This window comes from Oncorhynchus kisutch, linkage group LG17 (assembly GCF_002021735.2).
Source record: "Oncorhynchus kisutch isolate 150728-3 linkage group LG17, Okis_V2, whole genome shotgun sequence".
NCBI lineage: Eukaryota > Metazoa > Chordata > Actinopteri > Salmoniformes > Salmonidae > Oncorhynchus > Oncorhynchus kisutch.
In genome coordinates this window covers 27,262,679-27,288,573 of record NC_034190.2, presented here as the reverse complement: position 1 = coordinate 27,288,573, position 25,895 = coordinate 27,262,679, and the positions used below count along the sequence as shown (strand labels likewise).

Below are 25,895 nucleotides of genomic sequence, written 5' to 3'. Positions count from 1 at the left end.
GAAGAGAGAAGCTGTGGCTGGGGCTGTGAAGGGAGAAAGCTGTGGCTGAGGCTGGGGCTGTGAAGAGAGAAAGCACTTTGAGTTTACTTCTGTTTAAAAGACACCATGAAGGCTGGTTCATCCCTAGGACCTCATGAGAGAAGCACCTGGAGTAGCCATGCCAACAGGTAAGGGGTGAAGGAAAGGTTATTGGGACTCTATTATGATAATGAATAGTGTGTTTCAACTCAAAGCAGGTTAGATGAAACCAGCTTGATTTGTGATTCTAAATGGTTTTTTAAAAAGTAATTATCCCAAAGAAGACATGAAGGATAAACTTAAATACATACAGTGATTGGTCAGTGATTGCCAGCAGTCAAAGGTCTTTAGGATCTATTTCTGGACAGCTATCCTATTAGTGGTCAGTAGAAAATCATTTGGCCACTTACTGTATAGTTACTCTGGCTGAAACATTATTGACATAACCTCTGCTTTAACTGAGCAGAGACAGAGGGAGGGAGAGAGAGAGAGAGAAGGAGAGAGAGAGAAAGACAGAGAGACAGAGAAGGAGAGACAGAGAAGGAGAGACAGAGAAGGAGAGACAGAGGGAGGGAGAGAGAGAGAAGGAGAGACAGAGGGAGGGAGAGAGAGAAGGAGAGACAGAGAAGGAGAGACAGAGGGAGGGAGAGAGAGAGAAGGAGAGACAGAGGGAGGGAGAGAGAGAGAAGGAGGGAGAGAGAGAGAAGGAGAGAGGGAGAGAGAGAGAAGGAGAGAGGGAGACAGAGAGAAGGAGAGAGGGAGACAGAGAGAAGGAGAGAGATACAGGAAGAGAGAGAGACAAAGAGAGAGAGACAAAGAGAGAGAGAGAGTGAGGGAGAGGGAGAGACAGAGTGAGGGAGAGAGAGCGGGAGAGAGAGAGAGAGACGTGGAAAAAGAGAAAGGAGAGCTAGAGTATTCACACCAAATAATCCTAAACATTCTGTAGAAAATACATAGAAACAGGATCTTCCTCCTTAGTCAGGATTAAGCCACCAACTTCCCCTACATTGAAAAAAGGCATATGATTGCTTTCTTCTATTGTGTACAGTGAGAGGAGGGGCTGGTATTGGCAGCAATGTCACTGTGTGTTGAGATGTGCAGCGTGTGACAAACTGAACATGACGACCTATGTGTCTGTCACCGAATGCTAGGGGCCACCAGGTCAAACCAATACATTAGGACCATTATGATAACAACGACCGACAGGGAGTGTTTGTGTCGCCACAATGAGAGAGCCTGAGCAACACAGAGGAGCTCAAACGACCCTATGATATCACTACACTGACAGACTGGAGAGCAGAAGCAACGGGGCCTGATCATTTAAGGTAATTTACTAGGTACAAGGTATTTGGTGGGTGTGAGAAAATGTTGCTCTGTTGTTTTTGTCCTCTAGCTATGTCACTCTAGCTATTTGAGGAAATAATGACAGTGGAATAGAACCAATTAGACCCAATTAATTAGCCTGTACAAACATGAACAACAATAGTATACTGTAAACTATAACAATAATCTAGTGAAGTAGCAGTTACTTTCCAGTCGCAGAGTGCCTTTTCACAGTGTGGTATCAGTCCACAGGTCTGATCTCTAGGAGGTAGCAGAGGAAGTACATTTCAGGATTAAAGGGGGGGGGGGGGGGGGGACTGCCAAAACATTGCAGGAGAAGAGATAGGGCACAACATTCATTTTAAGATGGATGCTTTTGGCAGGGACCACTTTCTCAGCTCCCTCACTTACTCTGCTGCCTGCCAGGGCATTTAGCTCTTAGTCATAGCATGCATCCCAAATGTCAACCTATCCCCTATATAGTGCACTTCTTTTGACCAGAGCCCTATTCCCTAGTGGGACATAGGGAAGAGGGGGCCATTTGAGACTTGAACATTGGGCCCAGTCTGTTCTAGTACTACAGTACTCCTGCCATGTGGACATAGGGCCCAGTCTAGTCTGTTCTAGTACTACAGTACTCCTGCCTGCCATGTGGACATAGGGCCCAGTCTAGAGTCGGTTCTAGTACTACAGTACTCCTGCCATGTGGACATAGGGCCCAGTCTAGAGTTTGTTCTAGTACTACAGTACATCTGCCTGCCATGTGGACATAGGGCCCAGGCTAGAGTCTGTTCTAGTACTACAGTACTCCTGCCTGCCATGTGGGAAAGGGAGGGAAGTTAGCAAGCAGACTCGAGAGAACTCCAGAAAACATTGGTGAAGTTTCTGGATGGAAGCTACCGTAGTCTCCACCCCTCCACCGTGGTGGTCTCCAGTGTGGTCTCTCCCATCCATACTACACAACACTATGAGACTCATAACATCATTCTCCTCTTCTTCCTCTACCTCAGTCTGAGCTGCATAATATTAAAGTAGCATTCCATTGTCTTCTCTGCTCTGCCCATTGTGTGCACAGAGAGACAGGTAGCAGGAGTGGTAGCAAAGAGGGAAGAGAGAGAGAGCAGCTTTATAAATAGACTAACTAGTGGGATAGCTGAAGCGTATTACAAACCAGGGGCGATGTTGTGTGTGTGTGTGTGTGTGTGTGTGTGTGTGTGTGTGTGTGTGTGTGTGTGTGTGTGTGTGTGTGTGTGTGTTCAATTGTCTTCAAATACCAGCTACGCCAGGGGAATAATGGCAAACCAGCCAAAGGCAAGAACAAAAGGCGGTGGCGTGTTAGAGGGAGGTGAAAGGTAGAGAACACACACTACTCTAAAGTGAGAACCCCACAAAGGAGCTGTCATTGAGTGTGTGTGTGTGTGTGTTCAACCCAGCTGGAGAAAACAGCCACGTAGGAGCTGGCTGTAGAGATGGCAACAAGGCCTTGTGTTCTAACAAAGGGAGGTGAACCCTATGGTCACTGACAGAGCTCTGGAGCTCCTGTGTGGAGATGGGAGAATCCTCCAGAAGGACAACCATCTCTGCAGCACTCCACCAATCAGGCCTTAATGGTAGTGTGGCCAGATGGAAGCCACTCCTCAGTAAAAGGCACATGACAGCCTGCTTGTTATTTGCCAAAAGGCACCTAAAGGACTCTCAGACCATGAGAAACAATATTTTTTGGTCTGATGAAACCAAGATTTAACTCTTTGGCCTGAATGCTAAGTGTCATGTCTGGAGGAAACCTGGCACCATCCTGGAGGAAACCTGGCAAGCATGGTGGTGGCAGCATCATGCTGTGGGGATGTTTTTCAGCAGCAGGGACTGAGAGACTAGTCAGGATCGAGACAAAGATGAACGAAGCAAAGTACAGAAAGATGAAAACCTGCTCCAGAGCGCTCAGGACCTCAGACTGGGGCATAGGTTCACCTTCCAACATGACAACAACCCTAAGCACACAGCCAAGACAATGCAGGAGTGGCTTCGGGGCAAGCCTCTGGATGTCCTTGAGTGGCCCAGCCAGAGCCCGACTTGAACCCGATCTAACATCTCTGGAGAGACTTGAAAATAGCTGTGCAGCAAATGTCCCCATCCAACCTAACAGAGTTTTAGAGGATCTGCAGAGAAGAATGGGAGAAATTCCCCAAAACCATGTGTGCGAAGCTTGTAGCGTCATACCCAAGAAGACCGGAGGCTGTAATCGCTGCCCAATGTGCTTTAAAAAGTACTGAGTAAAGGGTACGACTACTTACGTAAATGTGATATCAGTTTTTATTTGCAATACATTTGCCAAAATGTTTAAAAAAATAACTGTTGTTGCTTTGTCATTATGGGGTATTGTGTGTAGATTGATGAGGAAAAAGTCAAGGGTGTGAATACTTTCAGAATGCACTGTATGTATACAGGCTTGGGCTAGGAAGATTGCTGTGTTTAGTTGAACAGCAGCACCACTGGTCTACAGAGACATGACACCAAGGTGACATGTGAGCCTGTGCCTGCCTGCCTGTCTGGGTGCGTGGGGCAGCCTTCACTTCTGAAAATGACTCTTGCCAAGCTGAAAATGACTTCCCAAGCTGAAAATGACTCTTGCCAAGCTGAAAATGACTCTTGCCAAGCTGAAAATGACTCTTGCCAAGCTGAAAATGACTCTTGCCAAGCTGAAAATGACTCTTGCCAAGCTGAAAATGACTCTTGCCAAGCTGAAAATGACTCTTGCCAAGCTGAAAATGACTCTTGCCAAGCTGAAAATGACTCTTGCCAAGCTGAAAATGACTCTTGCCAAGCTGAAAATGACTCTTGCCAAGCTGAAAATGACTCTTGCCAAGCTGAAAATGACTCTTGCCAAGCTGAAAATGACTCTTGCCAAGCTGAAAATGACTCTTGCCAAGCTGAAAATGACTCTTGCCAAGCTGAAAATGACTCTTGCCAAGCTGAAAATGCTCTTTCTACACCTCTCTATAAGTGACAGCCAGTCCTGCATGGGAGAAGGAGACCTGAGTTATATTCTTTGCTCCTCTTTTTCTCAGCCCGGGCTCTAATACAGGGCTGGCTGTCACCTATACACACATGTAGATGTCTCCTGGTCTTCAGAGACCTGCTGTAGGAGTGAATAAAGAAGGTCTCTTCTCAGACACCTGCAGCGACAGGGCTCTCCAGAAGCAGCAGTCAGGTGACACCAGCCAGCAGGTGACAGCACCTCAACAGACTTGCAGGTTAACAGACAGCTCTTAGTGTTTCACACACACAGCATGCTGACAGGACAGCACACCACTGACAGACAGGCTGGCTGCTGACCCTGGCCTGTGAATGGCCAGTATTGCTCCATGCTTCCTGTGAGTGTGAGAGGGTATTCGCATTCAGCAGTGGCACCCGAGCCTGGATCAATAGGTTATGGTAGTGAAGCTGTACTGTAGACAGAGTGCCTCCTGTCCCATCATACAGCTCAGTCTATTATCTATCATGTTGCATAGTTACTTAACCCCTACCTATATGAACATATCTACACATAGACACTGTACTGGTCCTCCCTGTATATGACTAGGTTATTTTTGACTCATTCTTGTTATTCACTGTGTATTTATTTATTCCTTGTGTCACTATTTCTACTTTATCTTTAACTCTGCATTGTTTAAAAAGGACCCGTACCTAAACATTTACATATGGGGCGGCAGGTAGCCTAGTGGTTAGAGCACTGGGCCAGTAACCGAAAGGTTGCTAGATCGAATCCCTGAGCCGACAAGGTAAAAATCAGTCGTTCTGCCCCTTAACAAGGCAACTCAAGAATTTGTTCTTAACTGACTTGCCTAGTTAAATAAAGGTAAAAAAAAAAAAACGTCACTTAGTCTACATCTGTTTATGAAGCATGTGACAAATACATTTTAATTAGAGTGTAGTGCCTTTCCTGTCCCTCTGAGAGCCTGTGCCATGTCCCAAGATAGTCAAACTACCACAGCAGTCAACAGCAACCTGGACATCCTGATGACGCCTCAGAATGTGGAGCAAAATGCTTACGGAATAGGACCCTGGAAAGGTATGTGGTATGTATTGGTATGTGCTGCTGTTATGATGTCACTGTCTGTTACATCACAGACAGAGTGGGTGGGGGGGGGGCAAAATCTAGAAGTGATAACAAGAGTTTAACCACCACTGTTTGGTGATTATCTTGACTATTCACTAATCATAGCTTTTATTTTTGGAGAACAGGAAAGTGGCTCACACTAATTGTACAGCTGTAATCAGTTAGCGATTGTCTAACAAAATTACAGGGTAGTTTCATCAAAGGTGTTATGCAATTACACCATTACTTCACTGTCTTCACCTGGGTCACACATCACTTTGACAGCACATGAAAATGACCAACTAAAATGTGCCAAAAACCCTCTGCAAAAGCACATATGGTCCACCAATCAAATTATACACACACCAACAACAAAAAATAACATTCATTCAGCCAATTAATACAAATGTGATAGTAATGACTTGAGTGGGAAAAACACAGGTGATGGTGACAATTTGCATGACAGTGACAAAAAAATATTAGATTTCAAAGGCCTGAGGGGGAGAGAGCATGAGAGAGCGTGAGAGAGAGAGGGGTGATAATTCAATGTCTGAAAGATTCTATCTTGCTCCTGACTGTGTGTAGCATTGTACTGTGTAGCTCAATATAGTTTCCCCCCATTGCCTGTCTGAATAGCTAATCATGACATACCGGCAGGTAGAAAATAAACTATTGGACTGATACTCTTTGCTTAGATGTTGATTCAAAGAGGCCATATATATTCAGATGAGGTGGTGGTACATACAGATGCATTTCACTCCTCCACTCACAGTAACCAGCTTATTTACAATAGAGCTCTGGGCATCATCACATGTACATGTAGGATTCACCAACAGTAGTATAGCTAGCTGACAGTACATTTCACTAACAGTAGTATAGCTAGCTGACAGTACGTTTCACTAACAGTAGTAAAGCTAGCTGACAGTACGTTTCACTAACAGTAGTATAGCTAGCTGACAGTACATTTCACTAACAGTAGTATAGCTAGCTGACAGTACGTTTCACTAACAGTAGTAAAGCTAGCTGACAGTACATTTCACTAACAGTAGTAAAGCTAGCTGACATTACGTTTTACTAACAGAAGTATAGCTAGCTGACAGCACATTTCACTAACAGTAGTAAAGCTAGCTGACAGTACGTTTCACTAACAGTAGTAAAGCTAGCTGACAGTACATTTCACTAACAGTAGTATACCTAGCTGACAGCACATTTCACTAACAGTAGTAAAGCTAGCTGACAGTACGTTTCACTAACAGTAGTAAAGCTAGCTGACAGTACATTTCACTAACAGTAGTAAAGCTAGCTGACAGTACATTTCACTAACAGTAGTAAAGCTAGCTGACAGCACATTTCACTAACAGTAGTAAAGCTAGCGGACAGTACGTTTCACTAACAGTAGTAAAGCTAGCTGACAGCACATTTCACTAACAGTAGTAAAGCTAGCTGACAGTATGTTTCACTAACAGTAGTAAAGCTAGCTGACAGCACATTTCACTAACAGTAGTAAAGCTAGCTGACAGTACGTTTCACTAACAGTAGTAAAGCTAGCTGACAGCACATTTCACTAACAGTAGTAAAGCTAGCTGACAGTATGTTTCACTAACAGTAGTAAAGCTAGCTGACAGCACATTTCACTAACAGTAGTAAAGCTAGCTGACAGTATGTTTCACTAACAGTAGTAAAGCTAGCTGACAGCACATTTCACTAACAGTAGTAAAGCTAGCTGACAGTACATTTCACTAACAGTAGTAAAGCTAGCTGACAGTACGTTTCACTAACAGTAGTAAAGCTAGCTGACAGTACGTTTCACTAACAGTAGTAAAGCTAGCTGACAGTACATTTCACTAACAGTAGTAAAGCTAGCGGACAGTACGTTTCACTAACAGTAGTAAAGCTAGCTGACAGTACATTTCACTAACAGTAGTAAAGCTAGCTGACAGTACATTTCACTAACAGTAGTAAAGCTAGCAGACAGCACATTTCACTAACAGTAGTAAAGCTAGCTGACAGTACATTTCACTAACAGTAGTAAAGCTAGCTGACAGTACGTTTCACTAACAGTAGTAAAGCTAGCTGACAGCACATTTCACTAACAGTAGTAAAGCTAGCTGACAGTACATTTCACTAACAGTAGTAAAGCTAGCTGACAGTATGTTTCAACAACAGTAGTAAAGCTAGCTGACATGATGTTTCACCAGCAGTAATACAGCTAGCTGACAGTACATTTCACCAACAGCAGCATAGATAGCATGACATGTTACCCCAACATTAGGCTAGTTTTGATAACGGACAGTGGAATAGCTAGCTGACAATGTTTCACCAACAGTAGTGTAGCTAGTTGACAATGTTTCACCATCAGCAGTATAGCTAGCTAACAGTACATTTCACCAACAGTAGTATAGCATAAATACAGGACTAAGAATGAATACTACTACACCGGCTCCAATGCTCGTCTGATGTGGCAGGGCTTGCAAATAATTACAGACTACAAAGTGAAGCACAGCCACGAGCTGCCCATTGACATACGCCTACCAGATGAGCTAAATGACTGCTAGGCGCACTTCGAGGCAAGCAACACTGAAGCATGCATGAGACCACCAGCTGTTCCGGACGACTGTGAGATCACTCTCGCAGTAGCCTATGTAAGACCTTCCAAGCAGGTCAACATTCACAAGGCCGCAGGGCCAGGCGGATTACCAGGATGTGTACTCCGAGCACGAGCTGACCAACTGGCAAGTGTCTTCACTGACATTTTCAACCTGTCCCTGGCCGAGTCTGTAATACCTACATGTTTCAAGCAGACCACCATAGTCCCTGTGCCCAAGAAAACCAAGGTAACCTGCCTAAATGACTGCCAACCTTTAGCACATCACGTCTGTACCCATGAGGAGCTTTGAAAGGCTGCTCATGGCTCACATCAACACCATCATCCCAGAAACCCTAGACCCACTCCAATCTCCATACCTTTCCAACAGCTCCACAGATGGCTCAATCTCTATTGCGCTCAACACTTCCCTTTCCCACCTGGACAAAAGCAACACCTACGTGAGAATGCTGTTCATTGACCACAGCTCAGCATTCAACACCATCACTCCAGGTCATCTATAAGTCTCTACTAGGTAAAGCCCCGCCTTATGTCAGCTCACTGGTCCACATAGCAGCACTGGTCATTCCCAAAGCCAACTCCTGGTTTGGCAGCCTTTCCTTCCAGTTCTCTGCTGCCAATGACTGGAACAAATTGCAAAAATCACTGAAGCTGGAGACTCATATCTCCCTCACTAACTTTAAGCATCAGCTGTCAGAGCAGCTTACCGATCATCGCACCTGTACATATTCCATCTGTAAATACCCCACCCCCATATTGTAACCAGCTTCATGAGGAATGCTCTTCCAACAATCTTGAAGGAGTTCCCACATATGCTGAGCACTTGTCATATGTTTTTCCTTCATTCTGCGGTCCAATTCATCCCAAACCATCAGAATTGGGTTGAGGTCGGGTTATTGTGGAGGCCAGATCATCTGATGCACCACTCCATCACTCTCCTTGGTTAAATAGCCCTTACACAGCCTGGTAGTGTGTTTTGGGTCATTGTTCTGTTAAAAAAAATATTTCTGTGAATTCAGAATTCTGTGGAAGACATGCCGGTTAAGTGTGCTTTGAATTCTAAATAAATCACAGAGAGTGTCACAAGGAAAGCACCCCACAACATCACACTTCCTCCTCCATTCTTCACGGTGGGAACCAGATATGCGGATATCATCCGCATCACCTACTCTGTGTCACAAGACACAGCGGTTGGAACCAAAAATCGAACATTTGGACTCATCAGACCAAAAGGACATATTTCCACCGGTCTAATGTCCATTGCTCGTGTTTCATGGCTCAAGCAAGTTTCTTCATCTCATTGGTGTCCTATACTAGTGGTTTCGTTGCAGCAATTCGACCATGAAGGCCACGCAGTCCCCAATGAACAGTTGATGTTGTGATGTGTATATTATTGGACCAGTTTCACCATAGCGCTAGATGGTTTTTGCGACTGCACTTGAAGAAACTTTCAAAGTTCAGGAAATTTTCCAGATTGACTGACTTTCATGTCTTAAAGTAATGGACTGTCAATTCTCTTAGCTTATTTGAGCTGTTCTTGCCATAATATGGACTTATGGTTTATCTTCTGTATACCCCCCTTACCTTGTCACAACACAACTGATTGGCATTAAGACGAAAGAAATTCCACAAATGTACTTTTAACAATGCACACCTGTTAATTTAAATGCATTCCAGGTGACTACCTTATGAAGCTGGTTGAGAGAATGCCGAGAGTGTGCAAAGTTGTCATCAAGGCAAATGGTGGCAATTTGAAGAATCTGAAATATAAAATATATTTTGATTTGTTTAACTTTTTTGGTTACTGCATGATTCCAATAGTTTTGATGTCTTCACTATTATTCTACAATGTAGAAAACTGTAAAAATAAAGAAAAACCCTGGAATGAGTAGGTGTGTCCAAACTGGTACTGTACATTACCTCATTTACCTCGACTAACCTGTACCCACGTACATTGAGTCGGTACCGGTACTCCCTGTATACAGCCTTGTTATTGTTATTTTATTGTTGCGCTTTTATTTTTTGACTTTAGTTAATTTAGTAAATATTTCTTAACTTATATTTTTCTTTAAACTGCATTGTTGGTTAAGGGCTTGTAAGTAAGCATTTCAAGGGTAAGGTCTACTACACCTGTTGTATTTGGCGCATGTGACAAATACAATTTGATTTGCCAGTACATTTCACCAACAGCAGTATAGCCAGCTGACAATATGTTTCACCACCAGTAGGCTAGTTTAGCTAGCTGACATTACGTTTCACCAACAGTAGCATAGCTAGCTGACAGTACGTTTCACCAACAGTAGCTAGCTGACCACATTTCATGGTCTCTGCTTCAAATGATAACAGCTTGTCTACAGTATGAGTGTTCAACAGTTCTTCAAAAAAATGTGTTTCACCCCATTTTCCTATTTTAGCACGTGATTGATAGCCTGGTTAAACCAGACTGAATGCTGCACTAAGTGCAAAGTTCAGTCTGGTTTAACCAGGCAATGTGATGGATGGTGCAGGTTGGAGGAGAGGAGTATAAACAAAGCAGAAATCATCTGTGAAGTCTGTGGTAGTGAAACACACACAATCTGGCTCAGTGAAACGGCTTTGACACATTATAGCAACACACACCACACACACACGGCTGTGTTTCGTTTAGAAATGTCAGGTAATTTGTCTTTCAGGGATGTAAAGGTCGCCTCTGGGGAAACTCTTATTTCCGTTACAGAAATCAATGAAAGGAGGGGTTTTATTTGATGGAAAGTGGAGAAACGGGGAAACAGGGCTGGGAAATGGCTTAACAATAAAGTAAGTAAAAGGTCCTCTGTGGCTAAGCTGGAGAACATAGAAAATAAATAGATGTTCAGGTCATGAAAATACTTCAGCTGTTTCAAACACCACCATAACACGAGACTAGTTTCAGAACGACAACGCTCTGGTAAACAGTGGATAGCTGTGATATTTATTTATATGCTGGGATACTCATAATAAGACCATGTTGTGGATGAGGAGGATTTATCACATGAACAACAGTGGAGTGACTAGCTACTGTTACAATGGGGCAGTTGGCAAGTTGATATAGACTGTCCAAAGAGAAGGGACGGATCAGGAGGATGGTGTGGCATAGCTACTGTGGAACGTGATGGACATGGAATCTCTGGTTGATCGTAAGGAGGGTTGATGGACAGAGTCTGGGTGACAGGGCTGAAAAACAGGCAGATAAATGGGGCAGCTCCTGACACTGCACAGCATCGCCCCTGATTTACACCACCTCATTGGCCGCTTGCCAAGGGGGTGTTGGCCTCCACCCTTCACACAACTATTTAGGCCCTGTTTAGTATGGGGGACCTGTTCCTCTCAGCAGCCCCCTTACTTCTCCTCAGCCCCTTCAATCAACCCCTTACTGTCAGAGCTAGACTGCTGAGACCCATGAGACCAACAGTATTTAAGTAAGCCCCTCTCTCCTGTGTTGTCATCAGGAGAGTGATAGGGCCATTGGGAACTTATGTAGAGGGGACTAAAAAGCCTGTGAAAAACCTGGATCAGGATGACACCATGATCCTCACAGGGAGGCCATCTTCTTCCTCCCTGAATACACTACCTCCATCCCAGCCTTACCTCTGCTGCTGACTCAGGAACACAATACTGTCTTGATTGTGTGTGTGTGTGTCTCCAACAATCTATCTAGCCATTTCCTGAAATAAACACATGCAAATACACAAACTACAACACATAATCTGGGGAACGTAACAATCCCCAGTCCAATCTCATGGTCAGGAAGGGTGTACAGTCCCATCCAGCACCACCATGATGCTCTTCCTCCTGGCGTGTGGACTCCTGACCAGAGCCTTAAAGGTACATTACCCCCCTAAGAAGTCCCAGGTGTGTACTGAGCACCCAGCCGCCTGTAACCACTCCAAATGGCCATCTGTCTGAGCAGACATACAAGCACGCACATACGCACACATGTAGAGCCAGTTCAAAAAGAGTCTTATTAAATGATCTTCTGCTTTCTACAGCTGCCCCACCTCCCTCCCTCCTTTAATCTCTCCCTGCCAACCCAAACATTTGTCTTTCCATTCAGGGGTGAATTTTCATTCCGTTAAGACGGGTTCCCGGTGGTAGCCTGTTGTTGTGCGGGGGAGGGAAGGCCAAAGTCCTCTCTCTCTCTGTGTTTCTGTCATTCTCTATACACCTCTCTGTCTTCTCATCTCTCTCACTGCTTAGCTACTGCCAGGTCTCAATACATAGGAGCTATATAGAGAACTGGTCAAAGTCTTGCACTAAATATGGTGCCATGTGGGACGCATGGCTCTCAGAGTCCCTTAGAGTCCCTGAGAGCCCCTGAGAGTCCCTGAGAGCCAGAGTTGCCTATGGAGGGTAACTCGGCATGTAGATATCTATTTATTTAACTCCAGTCTATTAAGCTGACGTGGAGACTCCCAACACAAGGTGTGCCACTTTGGCTTCAATTCAATAGTCAGTAGAGGAGCAGTAATCAATGAGGCTCTTTCCATAACGCTACGCCAGGCCGGCTGCAGAACACATAAACCCTGCCACCCTCTGGTTTCCTGGGCCCTGTTCAGAAAGATTGAAGTGTTATGAACATAGGACTATAACAGGCTGCAGAACACAAACCCTGCTACTGCTGCAACTACTGCCACCTGCCCTGGCTAGGCCCGGTTCAATAGAAAGGAAATGGAATGTGTTTCCATGGCCAAGCAGACGCACACAAGCCTAAGATCACCATGCGCAATACCAAGCGTCGGCTGGAGTGGTGTAACGCTCACCGCCATCGAACTCCGAGGGGTGGAAACGTGTTCTCTGGAGTGATGAATCACGCCTCACCAATCTGGCAGTCCGAAGGACGAATCTGGGTTTGGCGGATGCCAGCAGAACTTTACCTGCCCGAATGAATAGTGCCAACTATAAAGTTTAGTAGAGGATGGTCTGGGTCTGTATGGTCTGGGTCTGTTTTTCATGGTTCAGGCCCCTTAGTTCCAGTGAAGGGATATTTTAACACTACGGAATACAATGACATTTTAGAAGATTCTGTGCTTCCAACTTTGTGGCCACAGTTTGGGGAAGGCACTTTCCTGTTTTCAGCATGACAATGCACAAAGCGAGGTCCATACAGAAATGGTTTGTCGAGATCAGTGTGGAAGAACTTGACTGGCCTGCACGGAGCCCTGACCTCAACCCCATCGAACACCACAACATCAGTGCCCGACCTCACTAATGCTCGTGGCTGAACGGAAGCAAGTCCCCGTAGCAATGTTTTAATATCTAGTGGAAAGCCTTCCCAGAAGAGTGGAGGCTGTTATAGCAGCAAAAGGGGGACCAACTCCATATTAATGCCCATGATTTTGGAATGAGATGTTTGACCAGCAGGTGTCCATATACCTTTGGTCATGTAGTGTATTTGGAGATGGCCATGTGACAGATTTAAACAATAGTTTAAGGTTAAATCCAATTAATATGGCTCTATTCCTTCACACTCATTCAATTACTCAGGATATTCTATTGCTCTCATGTAATGATATCTATCCATCTCTTTCTATCCCTTCATCTCTATCCCTCCATCTGTGACTCGTGCTCTGGAGGAGAAGACCCCTCCAGGTTTTTTGGAGCGTCAGTATCGTTTGTCACAGATAATCAGGACGACCAGCCAGTAACCTTCTGAAAAACAATAGGGGAAGAAACACCAAGCACACCAAGGTGCCTCGGATGACATTTACGCAGGGAGGTGTGTGTGTGTGGAACACTATCTGATAAAGTACATACCTGCCTGCAGCAGCAGAAAAGCTATGTGTCCAGTTGACCTCATTGCTGAAGTTGTATGCATATTTCTTATCCAGGGCAGCTGCCAAACAGACAGTAATCGATTCAGACACGCGTCCACGCGATTCTTGTCGAAAAATGGGCTTGAATTAACAAATCACTGTGAGAGGAGTCTGCCATTAAACCTGCTAAGTCAGCCAATAGTATTGATGTTGCTTTCTGCCCATGGAGAGGTCTAATAGTAGGCTGTGTAGAGAGCAGGGCAGGGGTGGCCAGTGTGACTCCCTGTTTAAAAAAAAAGATTTTATACAATATATTTATTGGCATTGATTTTTTTTTTAAACAATTTAACCATCAGAAAAATCTGACACAGATAATGCCCCGTTATTCCTTCCACCTACACAAAACACCATGCTACATGAGGGCACCTTGTACAAAACCCTTCCCTCCCCAACACAGGAACACCCCCCTCCCTCCCCTCTACCGGTATTAGCTTCACTGATTAACAACAACAAAAAGAAACAGAATGACCTTCACATTCCATGCTAGAAAATAAATTATTCAACCCAAAAACAAATAATAATAATATATTAATGACGACAGTAGTAATGAGGCAGCTAAGGTGACGTCTCTAGAAACTGCTGAACGTCCCCCCAGACATCAGGAAATTCAAAGGGTTTATTACGTCAATTGTGTGTTATTCTTTCAGATGGAATATAGGAAGATTGTTCTTTTAGCCACATCTGCTTGCTTGACGGAGTGTCACTCTTCCATATAATAGCTGTGCATTTATTGGCTGCAATGACTGCCAATTTCATGAATCTGGATTTGCTACAAATATTAACTGGTAGAACAGAATCATCTCCAAGAAGAATAAGGAAAGGATCTAGTGGTACCGTCATATTAGTGACCTGTGATAAGATCTGAATAATGTCTTTCCAATAATTGCTTAGATCAGGGCAGGACAAAAACATATGAATAAGTGTGCCCACTCCCATTTTCCACCTTGGGCAAAATGTTGAATATTTAGAATTGATCTTTTACAGTCTCTCTGGTGTAAAGTAGACCATATGTAAAATATTGAATTGCATCAACTTGTGTTAAATTAAAGATGCTGAGCATCTAAAAAGTGCTCTCATCCTCAACAATGAGACCAAGGTCATCATGCCACTTCATGCAAGCTTTCAGAGGTTCATCGTTCCCCAACAAAGCTTGAAGACCAGAGTACATGGAACAAATGAAACCTTTTACCCCTTTCCTTTCCAGCCACAGTTGATCCGTTTTAAGTTTCCTCATGGGCTGAATCCTACCTCCCTGCTGAGTGGCAATGTAATGCCTAACCTGTAGGTACTTGAAGAAATGAGTTTGAGGTAACAACATGAGATGCCAGTTGTTGAAAGGATAGTAGTACACCTTCTCTATAGAGATTACCAAATGTTTTCCATCCTTTGTTGAACCAAGAAAATGTAATACCATCTCTCAGGGCTTTGGGTAAGATGGGGTTATTATAAAAAGGTGTTTGTTCATATATAGATCTAACCCCTTCTGCTTGTTTACAGACTTTAATCCATAGATTTAAAGTGTTTTTAATGAAAGGGTTGTTTATGAGACCTAGCAAAGCTTTAGGTGGGCTAATATAATATACACACACACATACATACTGTGGGCACAGAAATTATTGTCACCCTTGATAATGATGAGCAAAAATGACTGTATAAAATAAATATTAAAAATACTGAGCTATATCGTATGCTCACAATTTTTGGGAAATTATATTATTTTATACTAATACAATTGTTCAGAGAAAGATATGTTGTTTAAAGCAGCAATCAGCAGTTGAAACAATAACCAAATGTAGTCCCTGCCACTGTTTAAGCTAAAAAGCTGAATGATGGCTTATATTTTGGGTTCTGATGGGGTATGACAGTTAAACTAAGCTCATGAGGCATTTATAAGTTATATTCTTCAAGAACCAATGGGTACATATCAATAATGTACAAGTCCAACAATGTATGAAGCAACTGCAGGTTGCCCCTTTAGCAAGTAAGCAGGTTGCCCCTTTAGCAAGTAAGCAGGTTGCCCCTTTTGCAATTTCTGTACTCCAATCTCATAAAACACTTTAGATAAAAGTCCTGTGTACTTATCCTCTCAAGATGAGGGTGCTGAAGTAAAGTAAAAAAGATGGGGTCAAAATGATTGGCACCCCTGTTTGTAATACTTCAGCACCCTCACCTTGAGAGGATAAGTCCACTGGACCTTTATCTAAAGTGTTATATGAGATTGGAGAACAGAAATGTTTTTTTGGTTAAAACAATCTGGAAAGATTCTATATGGAGGAATGGTCTAAGATCCCTCCCAATGTGTTCTCCAACCTGATAAAACATTTTGGAAAAAGGCTTCGTGTTGTTATCCTGGCAAGGGTGGGGTGCTGGAGTATTGATAACAGAGGTGCCAATAACCATATCTGTTCAAAATAAATAGTGTTATTACTTGTTATTAAATAATAAAAATTCCTTTATTTTTAATCTCTATACAATAGAGCTCAGTATTTGTATTATTTATTTGACAGTCTTTTTTGCTGTCAATGTTTATCAAGGGTGACAACAATTATGCATCCCACTCTATATATATATATATACCCCACTCTATATATATATATATATATATATACCCCACTCTATATATATATACACCCCACTCTATATATATATACACCCCACTCTATATATATATACACCCCACTCTATATATATACACCCCACTCTATATATATATATACCCCACTCTATATATATATATACCCCACTCTATATATATATATACCCCACTCTATATATATATATACACCCCACTCTATATATATATATACACCCCACTCTATATATATATATACACCCCACTCTATATATATACACCCCACTCTATCTATCTATCTATCTATCTATCTATCTATCTATCTATCTATATATACACACCCCACTCATATATATATATATATATATACATACACACACCCCACTCTATATATATACACCCCACTCTATATATATATATATACACCCCACTCTATATATATATATATATATATATATATATATATATATATACACCCCACTCTATATATATATACACCCCACTCTATATATATACACCCCACTCTATATATATACACACACCCCACTCTATATATATACACACACCCCACTCTATCTATATATATATATATACACCCCACTCTATATATATACACCCCACTCTATATATATACACCCCACTCTATCTATATATATCTATACACACCCCACTCTATATATATATATATACACCCCACTCTATATATACACCCCACTCTATATATATACACCCCACTCTATATATATACACCCCACTCTATATATATACACCCCACTCTATCTATATATATCTATACACACCCCACTCTATATATATATACACCCCACTCTATATATATATATCTATACACCCCCACTCTATATATATATATATATATATATATCTATATACCCCACTCTATATATATATATACACCCCACTCTATATATATATACCCCACTCTATATATATACACCCCACTCTATATATATATATACACCCCACAGCATACACCCCAAATATATATATATACACCCCACTCTATATATACACACACCCCACTCTATATACACACACACCCCACTCTATATATACAGCGCATTCAAAGTATTCAGACCCCTTCCCCTTTTCAACATTTTGTTATGTTACATTCTAATTCACTTATTTCCCCCCCCCTCATCAATCCACACACAGTACCCCATAATGACAAAGTGAAAACAGGCTTTTAGAAATGTTTGCTAATTTATAAAAAATAAAAAATAAAACTAATTTACATAATTATTTAGACCCTTTGGAATGCATCCTGTTTCCATGGATCATCCTTGAGATGTGTCTACAACTTGGAGTCCATCTGTAGTAAATTCAATTGATTGGACATGATTTGGAAAGGTCCCACAGTTGACAGTGCATGTCAGAACAAAAACCAAGCCATGAGATCGAAAGAATTGTCCACAGAGTTCCGAGACAGGATTATGTCAAGGCACAGATCTGCGGAAGGGCACCAAAACATTTATGCAGCATTGAAGGTCCCCAAGAACACAGTGGCCTCCATCATTCTTAAATGGAAGAAGTTTGAAACCCCCAAGACTACTTCCTAGAGCTGGTCGCCCGGCCAAACTGAGCAATCGGGGGAGAACTTGATGGTCACTCTGACAGAGCTCTAGAGTTAGTCTGTGGAGATGGGAGAACCTTCTAGAAGGACAACCATCTCTGCAGCACTCCACCAATCAGGCCTTTATGGTAGAGTGGCCAGACGGAAGTCACTCCTCAGTAAAAGGCACACGACAGACTGCTTGGAGCCAAAAGTCCCCTAAAGACTCTCAGACCATGAGAAACAAGATTCTTCGGTCTGATGAAACCAAGATTGAAATCTTTGGCCTAAATGCCAAGCGTCACATCTGGAGGAAACCTGGCACCATCCTTAAGGTAAAGCATGGTGGTGGCAGCATCATGCTGTGGAGATGTTTGTGCGCGGCATGGACTGGGAGACTAGTCAGGATCGAGGCAAAGATGAACGGAGTAAAGTACAGAGAGATCCGTGATGAAAACTTGCTAGAGTGCTCAGGACCTCAGACTGGGGTGAAGGTTCACCTTGCAACAGGACAACAACCCTAAGCACACATCCAAGACAACACAGGAGATTTTAGAATAAGGCTGTAACGTAAAAAAAATGTGGGAAAAGTCAAGGGGTGTGAATACTTTCAGAATACACTGTATATAAAGAACTACATGGCACACAAACTAAACTAGTAATTGATTGTAGAGAAAGTGTTGAAGAAGCGATGATGATAAACAGTGAAAAAAAAATCGCAGGAGATTTTTTTAACAAAATAAAGAGAAATGCCACTGAAAAAGAAAATGGGTAACTAATGGAATTTACCAAATGATTGTTTGTTGAGGCTCAGTGGAGCGGAAAGAATCAAGATGAAAATGCTAACGTGGAAGTAATGCAGTGCAGCCTGTTTACCTGGCTACTTCATCCCCCTCCACACTGAAACAACACAAATAAAGAGACGTACCAGACACTTAAATACACCTTACATTGCCACTCTGTAAAATATCCTCTTCCCCGCCAAGGCATTAGAGACAGTGACTTTAAACACTAATATAGATGATCATATCAGTGTTTGTGTGGGTGTGTACACTCTGCTCTGTAGTAGCGAGGGTGTTGCTGCTCTGCCGCTGCCTAAAGGGGTAATCACTTCCTAACGGTCCCTAGCTCTATAGGGCGGACTCCCTCACTCCCCATTCAATAAGGCGCTGAGCAAACAGGAAGGCATAAAGACCCTTTCTGTTCCTGCCACTTTCCCCGTTTCTCCTTTATTGGAAATGTCACCAATTAAATATTCATGGGTTGCTATGGTAGTGTGAAGAAGTTCCATGTTGCTCAAGCTTTGAGGGGAGAGACAACAACAACAGCGCTCATGATGAAATCAGGTAGCCCCCTTTCCATTACCCATCAACCTTTAAGTAACCATAAGCTCTTTGTAAGAAGACCTCTGAGGAAACGAGTATCAGCCTCATCTTGTAAACTGAGAAAGGTTTTCTGTGGAGGGAAATAGTGTGCAAGTTACTGTGTCCTGGTGTGGCCCTGGTGTGGCCCTGGTGTGGCCCTGGTGTGGCCCTGGTGTGGCCCTGATATCCTCCATCAGACAACCAGTCCGCTTTACCTGGCTCTGTAATGTCAATATTATTTGTTTACAAACAGAAGATTGACAACACAACTGTTCCTCTCATCTGGCTGTGCGGCTGGTTTGTCGAGAGAAATACTGTGCCACGTTCGCTCCAAAGCTTTGGGGAAACGGGACTGGTTTACTGGGCTGTGTGAGCTAAGGAGAAGCAGGGGAGAACGGGGGCAGAGGAGCGAGACAAAGTCAGTGTAGGATCATCTGTGTATTCAGCTCAAAATTAGGGGAGGAAGTAGCCAGCCAGCCCAGGGACGACACTAACTACCAGGATGATTTAGCTCCGACAGCTCTGCTCACGTTCAGCGCCTTCACCCATGCAGCAGCTAGCTACAGCCTGCAGGCTATTGGAAGTCTGACTCCCTGGCAAGGCTAGACAGTAGATAGAAAGGGCTTCACTCTCAACCCAGTTCAGAGACATGACAGTGGAAGTCGGTTAGAAATGATACTGTCACCTTGTTTTGTAAAGGCACAAAATCATTGTAATTTATGAATGAATAAATGGCGCGTATGAGTTAATGATTCCGTTGACGCATACAGTAGCTGATCATCAATGATATCTCGGGGCAAAGTGACTTCTGTCATTATCTATCATTAGGGACATAGTCGAGACATCCGGACAAATAGACCCTCATTAATCCAATTACACCTCGCCACAGTGGAAAGCAAACGAAAAGAAGACACAGTATATCTGATTCATTGGAACTAGAGTCAAGAACAGTATCTTTATGATCTCTTCCAACATGGCCACAACCTAGAAAGACGATGCTTTACCCCACACTCAAAACACATACGAGAAACCATGTTGTACCACATGATTCACAGCTGAACACATCGCAGTAGGAAAATACAGTATACTTGACTGCAGCCTGTAGCCGTATGGTATTAAACGCGTCAGTCCACTCTGTGTAGTGATGGTTTGATCCTCAGGAAGAATGCTATAAAGAAGGCCTGTAATTGAGACCCTGGGATGACGTGCTCTTCAAAATGACAGAATCAACTTTCCTCAGAAAGTAATAGACCAGGAATTACATGAATACAATGCCAGAAGATGTGGGTCCTTTGAACACTCAGAGAGAAGCTAGATTGGAAAATTGGTCACGAGAACAGAAGAGAAGCAAATTTGTGCCGCCCTCATCTACCACGAGATATCTGTTGTGTCACCGTCACAAACAGATGGCCCTCTTTCTGCCAAACCAGGAGACACTGAACTGACTAATGAACACACTCACTGACCTCCCCCCAAAAAAGCCACACTGTTCGTCAAAAATAAACACACACACACACAAACACATACACACGCACACACAATAAATAAACCAAAGCTGATAATTTCGACGGCTGTTCACAGATGGCGAGGCCCAGAGAGAGAGGGAAGCACCTCCAAGTCTCTCCGTGGTGTCTCAGGGTGCCTCACACGTCCCCCAGCCTCTCCAGTCTGCCTACTGGCAGCTCCCTAAAATAGCCTAATATAGATGCAAATAGAAAACACGACTGGAGACCAGAGTGGTGGGATTGTGTTAATAGCCAGGTGCATTGGTTTGGGTTCTTTGGGTTCCCATAGGAACAATGATGATCGACTCTTTTGATCCTCATCGGGATCCATGATCATAATGTCCGTGGACTGGTCGTTTGAGTAGTGACAAAAACACACATACCTTTCAGTGGTTTTTCTTCAAAGGTAATGCCAAGCATCTCATAGATGGCATTGTGTGTGTGTGTGCATGTGTACTCACCCCACTGTAGAGGTGCCAGCTGCAGGTGCTCGAGGACCAACTGGTTGAGGACTCCCTCCACACTGGCCTCTCCCTGGCGACGGACAGACGGGTGGGCTAGGGTTAAGGACTAGACACCGGACTGGAGGGGGCTGGGGCCTCAGTGTCTCTGACGACGTTTGTAATTAATAGAGAGAAAGGATTCACAGGTAACAATGTTCAAACTAAGGTACACAGTGCCGTGACATTTTCACTCCCTTCAACTGGATATGAGGAAAGGGCACAATTCTTTAGTGACAAAACTAGACTCCAGCCATCCAAGTCATAGACTGTTCTCTCTGCTACCGCACGGCAAGCATTACAGATGCACCAAGTCTGGAACCGACACGACCCTGAACAGCTTCTACAGTTGAAGTGGGAAGTTTACATACACCTTAACCAAATACATTTAAACTCCGTTTTTCACAATTCCTGACATTTAATCGTAAAAAGTCCCTGTCTTAGGTCAGTTAGGATCACCACTTCATTTTAAGAATGTGAAATGTCAGAATAATAGTAGAGAGAATTATTTATTTGAGCTTTTGTCTCTTTCATCACATTCCCAGTGGGTCAGAAGTTTACATACTCACTTAGTATTTGGTAGAATTGCCTTGAAATTGTTTAACTTGGGTCAAACCTTTTGGGTAGCCTTTCACAGGCTTCCCACAATAAGTTGGGTGAATTTTGGACCATTTCTCCTGACAGAGCTGGGGTAACAGAGTCAGGTTTGTAGGCCTCCTTGCTCGCACACACTTTTTCAGTTCTGCCCACACATTTTCTATAGGATTGAGGTCAGAGCTTTGTGATGGCCACTCCAATACCTTGCCTTTGTTGTCCTTAAGCCATTTTGACACAACTTTGGAAGTATGCTTGGGCTCATTGTCCATTTGAAAGACCCATTTGCGACCAAGCTTTAGCTTCCTGACTGATGTCTTGAGATGTTGCTTCAATATATCCACATAATTGTCTATCCTCATGATGCCAACTATATTGTGAAGTGCACCAGTCCCTCCTGCAGCAAAGCACCCCCAACAACATGATGCTGCTACCCCTGTGCTTCACGGTTGGGATGGTGTTCTTCGGCTGGCAAGCCTCCCCCTTTTTCCTCCAAACATAACGGATGGTCATTATGGCCAAACATTTTTCTTTCATCAGACCAGAGGATATTTCTCCAAAAAGTACGATCTTTGTCCCCATGTGCAGTTGCAAACCGTAGTCTGGCTTTTTTTAATGAAGGTTTTGGAGCAGTGGCTTCTTCCTTGCTGAGCGGCCTTTCAGGTTATGTCGATATAGGACTTGTTAACTGTGGATATAGATACTTTTGTACCTGTTTCCTCCAGCATCTTCACAAGGTCCTTTGATGTTGTTCTGGGATTGATTTGTACTTTTCGTACCAAAGTACGTTCATCTCTAGGAGACAGAACGTGTCTCCTTCCTGAGCGGTATGACAGCTGCATGGTCCCATGGTGTTTATACTTGCATGCTATTGTTTGTACAGGCGTTTGGAAATTGCTCCCAAGGATGAACCAGATTTGTGGTAGTCTACAACTGTTTTTCTGAGGTCTTGGCTGATTTCTTTAGATTTTCCCATGATGTCAAGCAAAGAGACACCGAGTTTGAGTAGGCCTTGAAATACATCCACAGGTACACCTCCAATTGACTCAAATTATGTCAATTAGCCTATCAGAAGCCTCTAAAGCCATGACATCATTTTCTGAAATTTTCCAAGGTGTTTAAAGGCATAGTCAACTTAGTGCATGTAAACTTCTGACCCACTCGAATTGTGATACAGTGAATTATGAGTGAAATAATCTGTCAGTATACAATTGTTGGAAAAATGACTGGTGTCATGCACAAAGTAGATGTCATAACCGACTTGCCAAAACTATAGCTTGTTAACAAGCCATTTGTGGAGTGGTTGAAAAACGAGTTTTAATGACTCCAACCTAAGTGTATGTAAACTTCCGACTTCAACTGTACCTCCAAACAATCAGACTGCTAAATAGTGAGTTAAATAGTTAATAACCAGTAGCTACCCAGACTATCTGCATCGACCCTTTTTGCACTAATCTCTTTTTGACTCATCACATACGCTGCTGTTACTGTTTATTATCTATCCTGTTGCCTAGTCACTTTATCCCTACCTATATGTACATATCTACCTCAATTACCTCATACCCCAGTACATCCACTCGGTACTGGTACGAAGCATGTGACAAACAAAATCTGATTTGAAAACAAACTAACAAAGTGGCAAAGATACACCTGACAAATATACGAGAGAGAGAGAGATGGAGAGAGAGAAAAGGATATATGAAGTATGACTCTCCAGTGTAGCTGTAAATTGGCTGCAGCCCAGTGGTTGATAGATAAGCCTGTGGCTCCCTGGTTGCCTAGTGACTCTGTTAGGAGAGCTGAGGGCTCGAGGCAGACAGACTCATGGTTGGCTGCTGGCTGGCTGGCCATTACTGTGCATGTAAAGTACATGTTCTGTTCTATATGTGGAATAGAAAGTCTCTCTGCAAACTGCTCAAGGCTTGGTGTCAGACGCAGTAACAGACCAGGCTACATACAGTAGGAACACATGAACTGCTACCATGACAGTCTTTAGCTGAACGGTCACTTAGACTGGCTTTTCTGAATGTTGCGTTTAAGAAATATAATATCCAATTACAAATCCAATTCCGGGGAATGCAATGAGAACCCTGAAAAGTACAACTTCCTTAACAACCCAAAGAGTAATAAAGATATCTCCTCAACCATAAGTGGGGGGAATTATGGTAATAACCATCCTCTTTGTGTAATAGGTCTCATAATAAGCACTGGGAGTAACTAACAACCTCTCCTCACAACTCAGAGAGAAAACTAATTATGTATAAAGCCTACAGAGCAGACCTCTCCTCAGCCAAGTTGCTTTTCAAAACCGCCCACACATCCATGTCTTCTAGCCTAGCATGGTTTCTGGGAGCAAAACTGCAACACTGCAAGTCAACCTGTGACTCCAATCCGATTGGTTGGCTAAGAACCCACATTTAGCTCTGCCTGTCGAGTCCTTCTGTTCCTGAGCACTCAGTAACACTAACTTATCAGAGGAGATTGAGAGAACAAAAGAGTACATCAAGGTAACCGTTGAACCTTTTCTTGGTGACATCTTAAGGCTGTCTGGTGTAGCGCTGACTAGGGAGCTAATGCTGCTAACGCAGACAACTCTGATAAACAGAGCTGTCATAAAGACATTAGGTTGATAATATGTTATGATAAAGACGACGTGCTCCTCTGGTCCACCACACAGCTGACAGTGTGACTAATGACTGAAATAATACTGTGCTGCTGAAACACCACAGTTAGAATGACTGAACAGACAGTAACACCACAGTTAACATGACTGAACAGACCGTAACACCACACAGCGTTAACATGACTGAACAGACAGTAACACCACACAGCGTTAACATGACTGAACAGACAGTAACACCACACAGCGTTAACATGACTGAACAGACAGTACCACCACAGTTAACATGACTGAACAGACAGTACCACCACAGTTAACATGACTGAACAGACAAAGTAACACCACACAGCGTTAGAATGACTGAACAGACAAAGTAACACCACACAGCGTTAGAATGACTGAACAGACAAAGTAACACCACAGTTAGAATGACTGAACAGACAAAGTAACACCACAGTTAGAATGACTGAACAGACAAAGTAACACCACAGTTAGAATGACTGAACAGAGAAAGTAACACCACAGTTAGAATGACTGAACAGACAAAGTAACACCACAGTTAGAATGACTGAACAGAGAAAGTAACACCACAGTTAGAATGACTGAACAGACAGTAACACCAGTTAGAATGACTGAACAGACAAAGTAACACCACAATTAGAATGACTGGAACAAAAACTCCCCAGCATGGCAGAATTAGAATATGGAGTGAGGAGAGATGGTGTGTGCTGTCTGTCACACAGGCTCCTACAGGGCATGGTGCTGAAAGATGCAGATGTGGCACACAGACACTGTGACATTGAACTAGGCTGGAGGAAACTACAACTCCGTTCTGACATCCATCCATCCACCCAACTGTCTCCAGGCCTGGCGTCACCGTGACGTGCCTGTGTCCTTGCCGTGTGGACGGGTACAGAGGCGGGGGCTGGGGACAGGAGTGGGTGGGTAGTGAATGGGAGATATTCTATTAAGGCTAGGCCAAGTTGCATGGTCTGGAAAGCAGCGAGTTAAGGTGTTTCTGAACACCTCCTAAATCAGAAATAGGATATAAACAATGCATGTTATTATGAATAAATGCCAAGCCAAGGGTGACCCAGATAATATTATGTGATTGCAACCCTTCTGGTCTTAGTTTTCTATACTTAAAAACTCACTTCTTTCTGCAAAAGTTTTTCCAACATAATTTCAGATAACCCAAAAAAGATTAAATCCATTGAACAAGTGCTTGGTTGGAGATGGTGTCCTGTCCTTTTGTGACGAGGAAGCCTACGGTTTGAACTGCACAGTAACTAGACCT

At 43.1% G+C, this 25,895-nt stretch overlaps 1 protein-coding gene across 3 annotated transcripts in view; it reads right to left on the bottom strand.

Moving 5' to 3' along the window:
* The window catches only part of trappc9 (trafficking protein particle complex subunit 9), a 304,671-nt gene that overhangs the window by 100,060 nt on the left and 178,716 nt on the right, over window positions 1–25,895 (bottom strand). For all 3 annotated transcript variants that reach the window (XM_031793479.1, XM_031793478.1, XM_031793480.1), the window contains one exon: window positions 21,346–21,436. In XM_031793479.1, coding sequence (XP_031649339.1) covers window positions 21,346–21,436 — 91 coding nt within the window. The remainder of the gene's footprint in view (window positions 1–21,345; window positions 21,437–25,895) is intronic.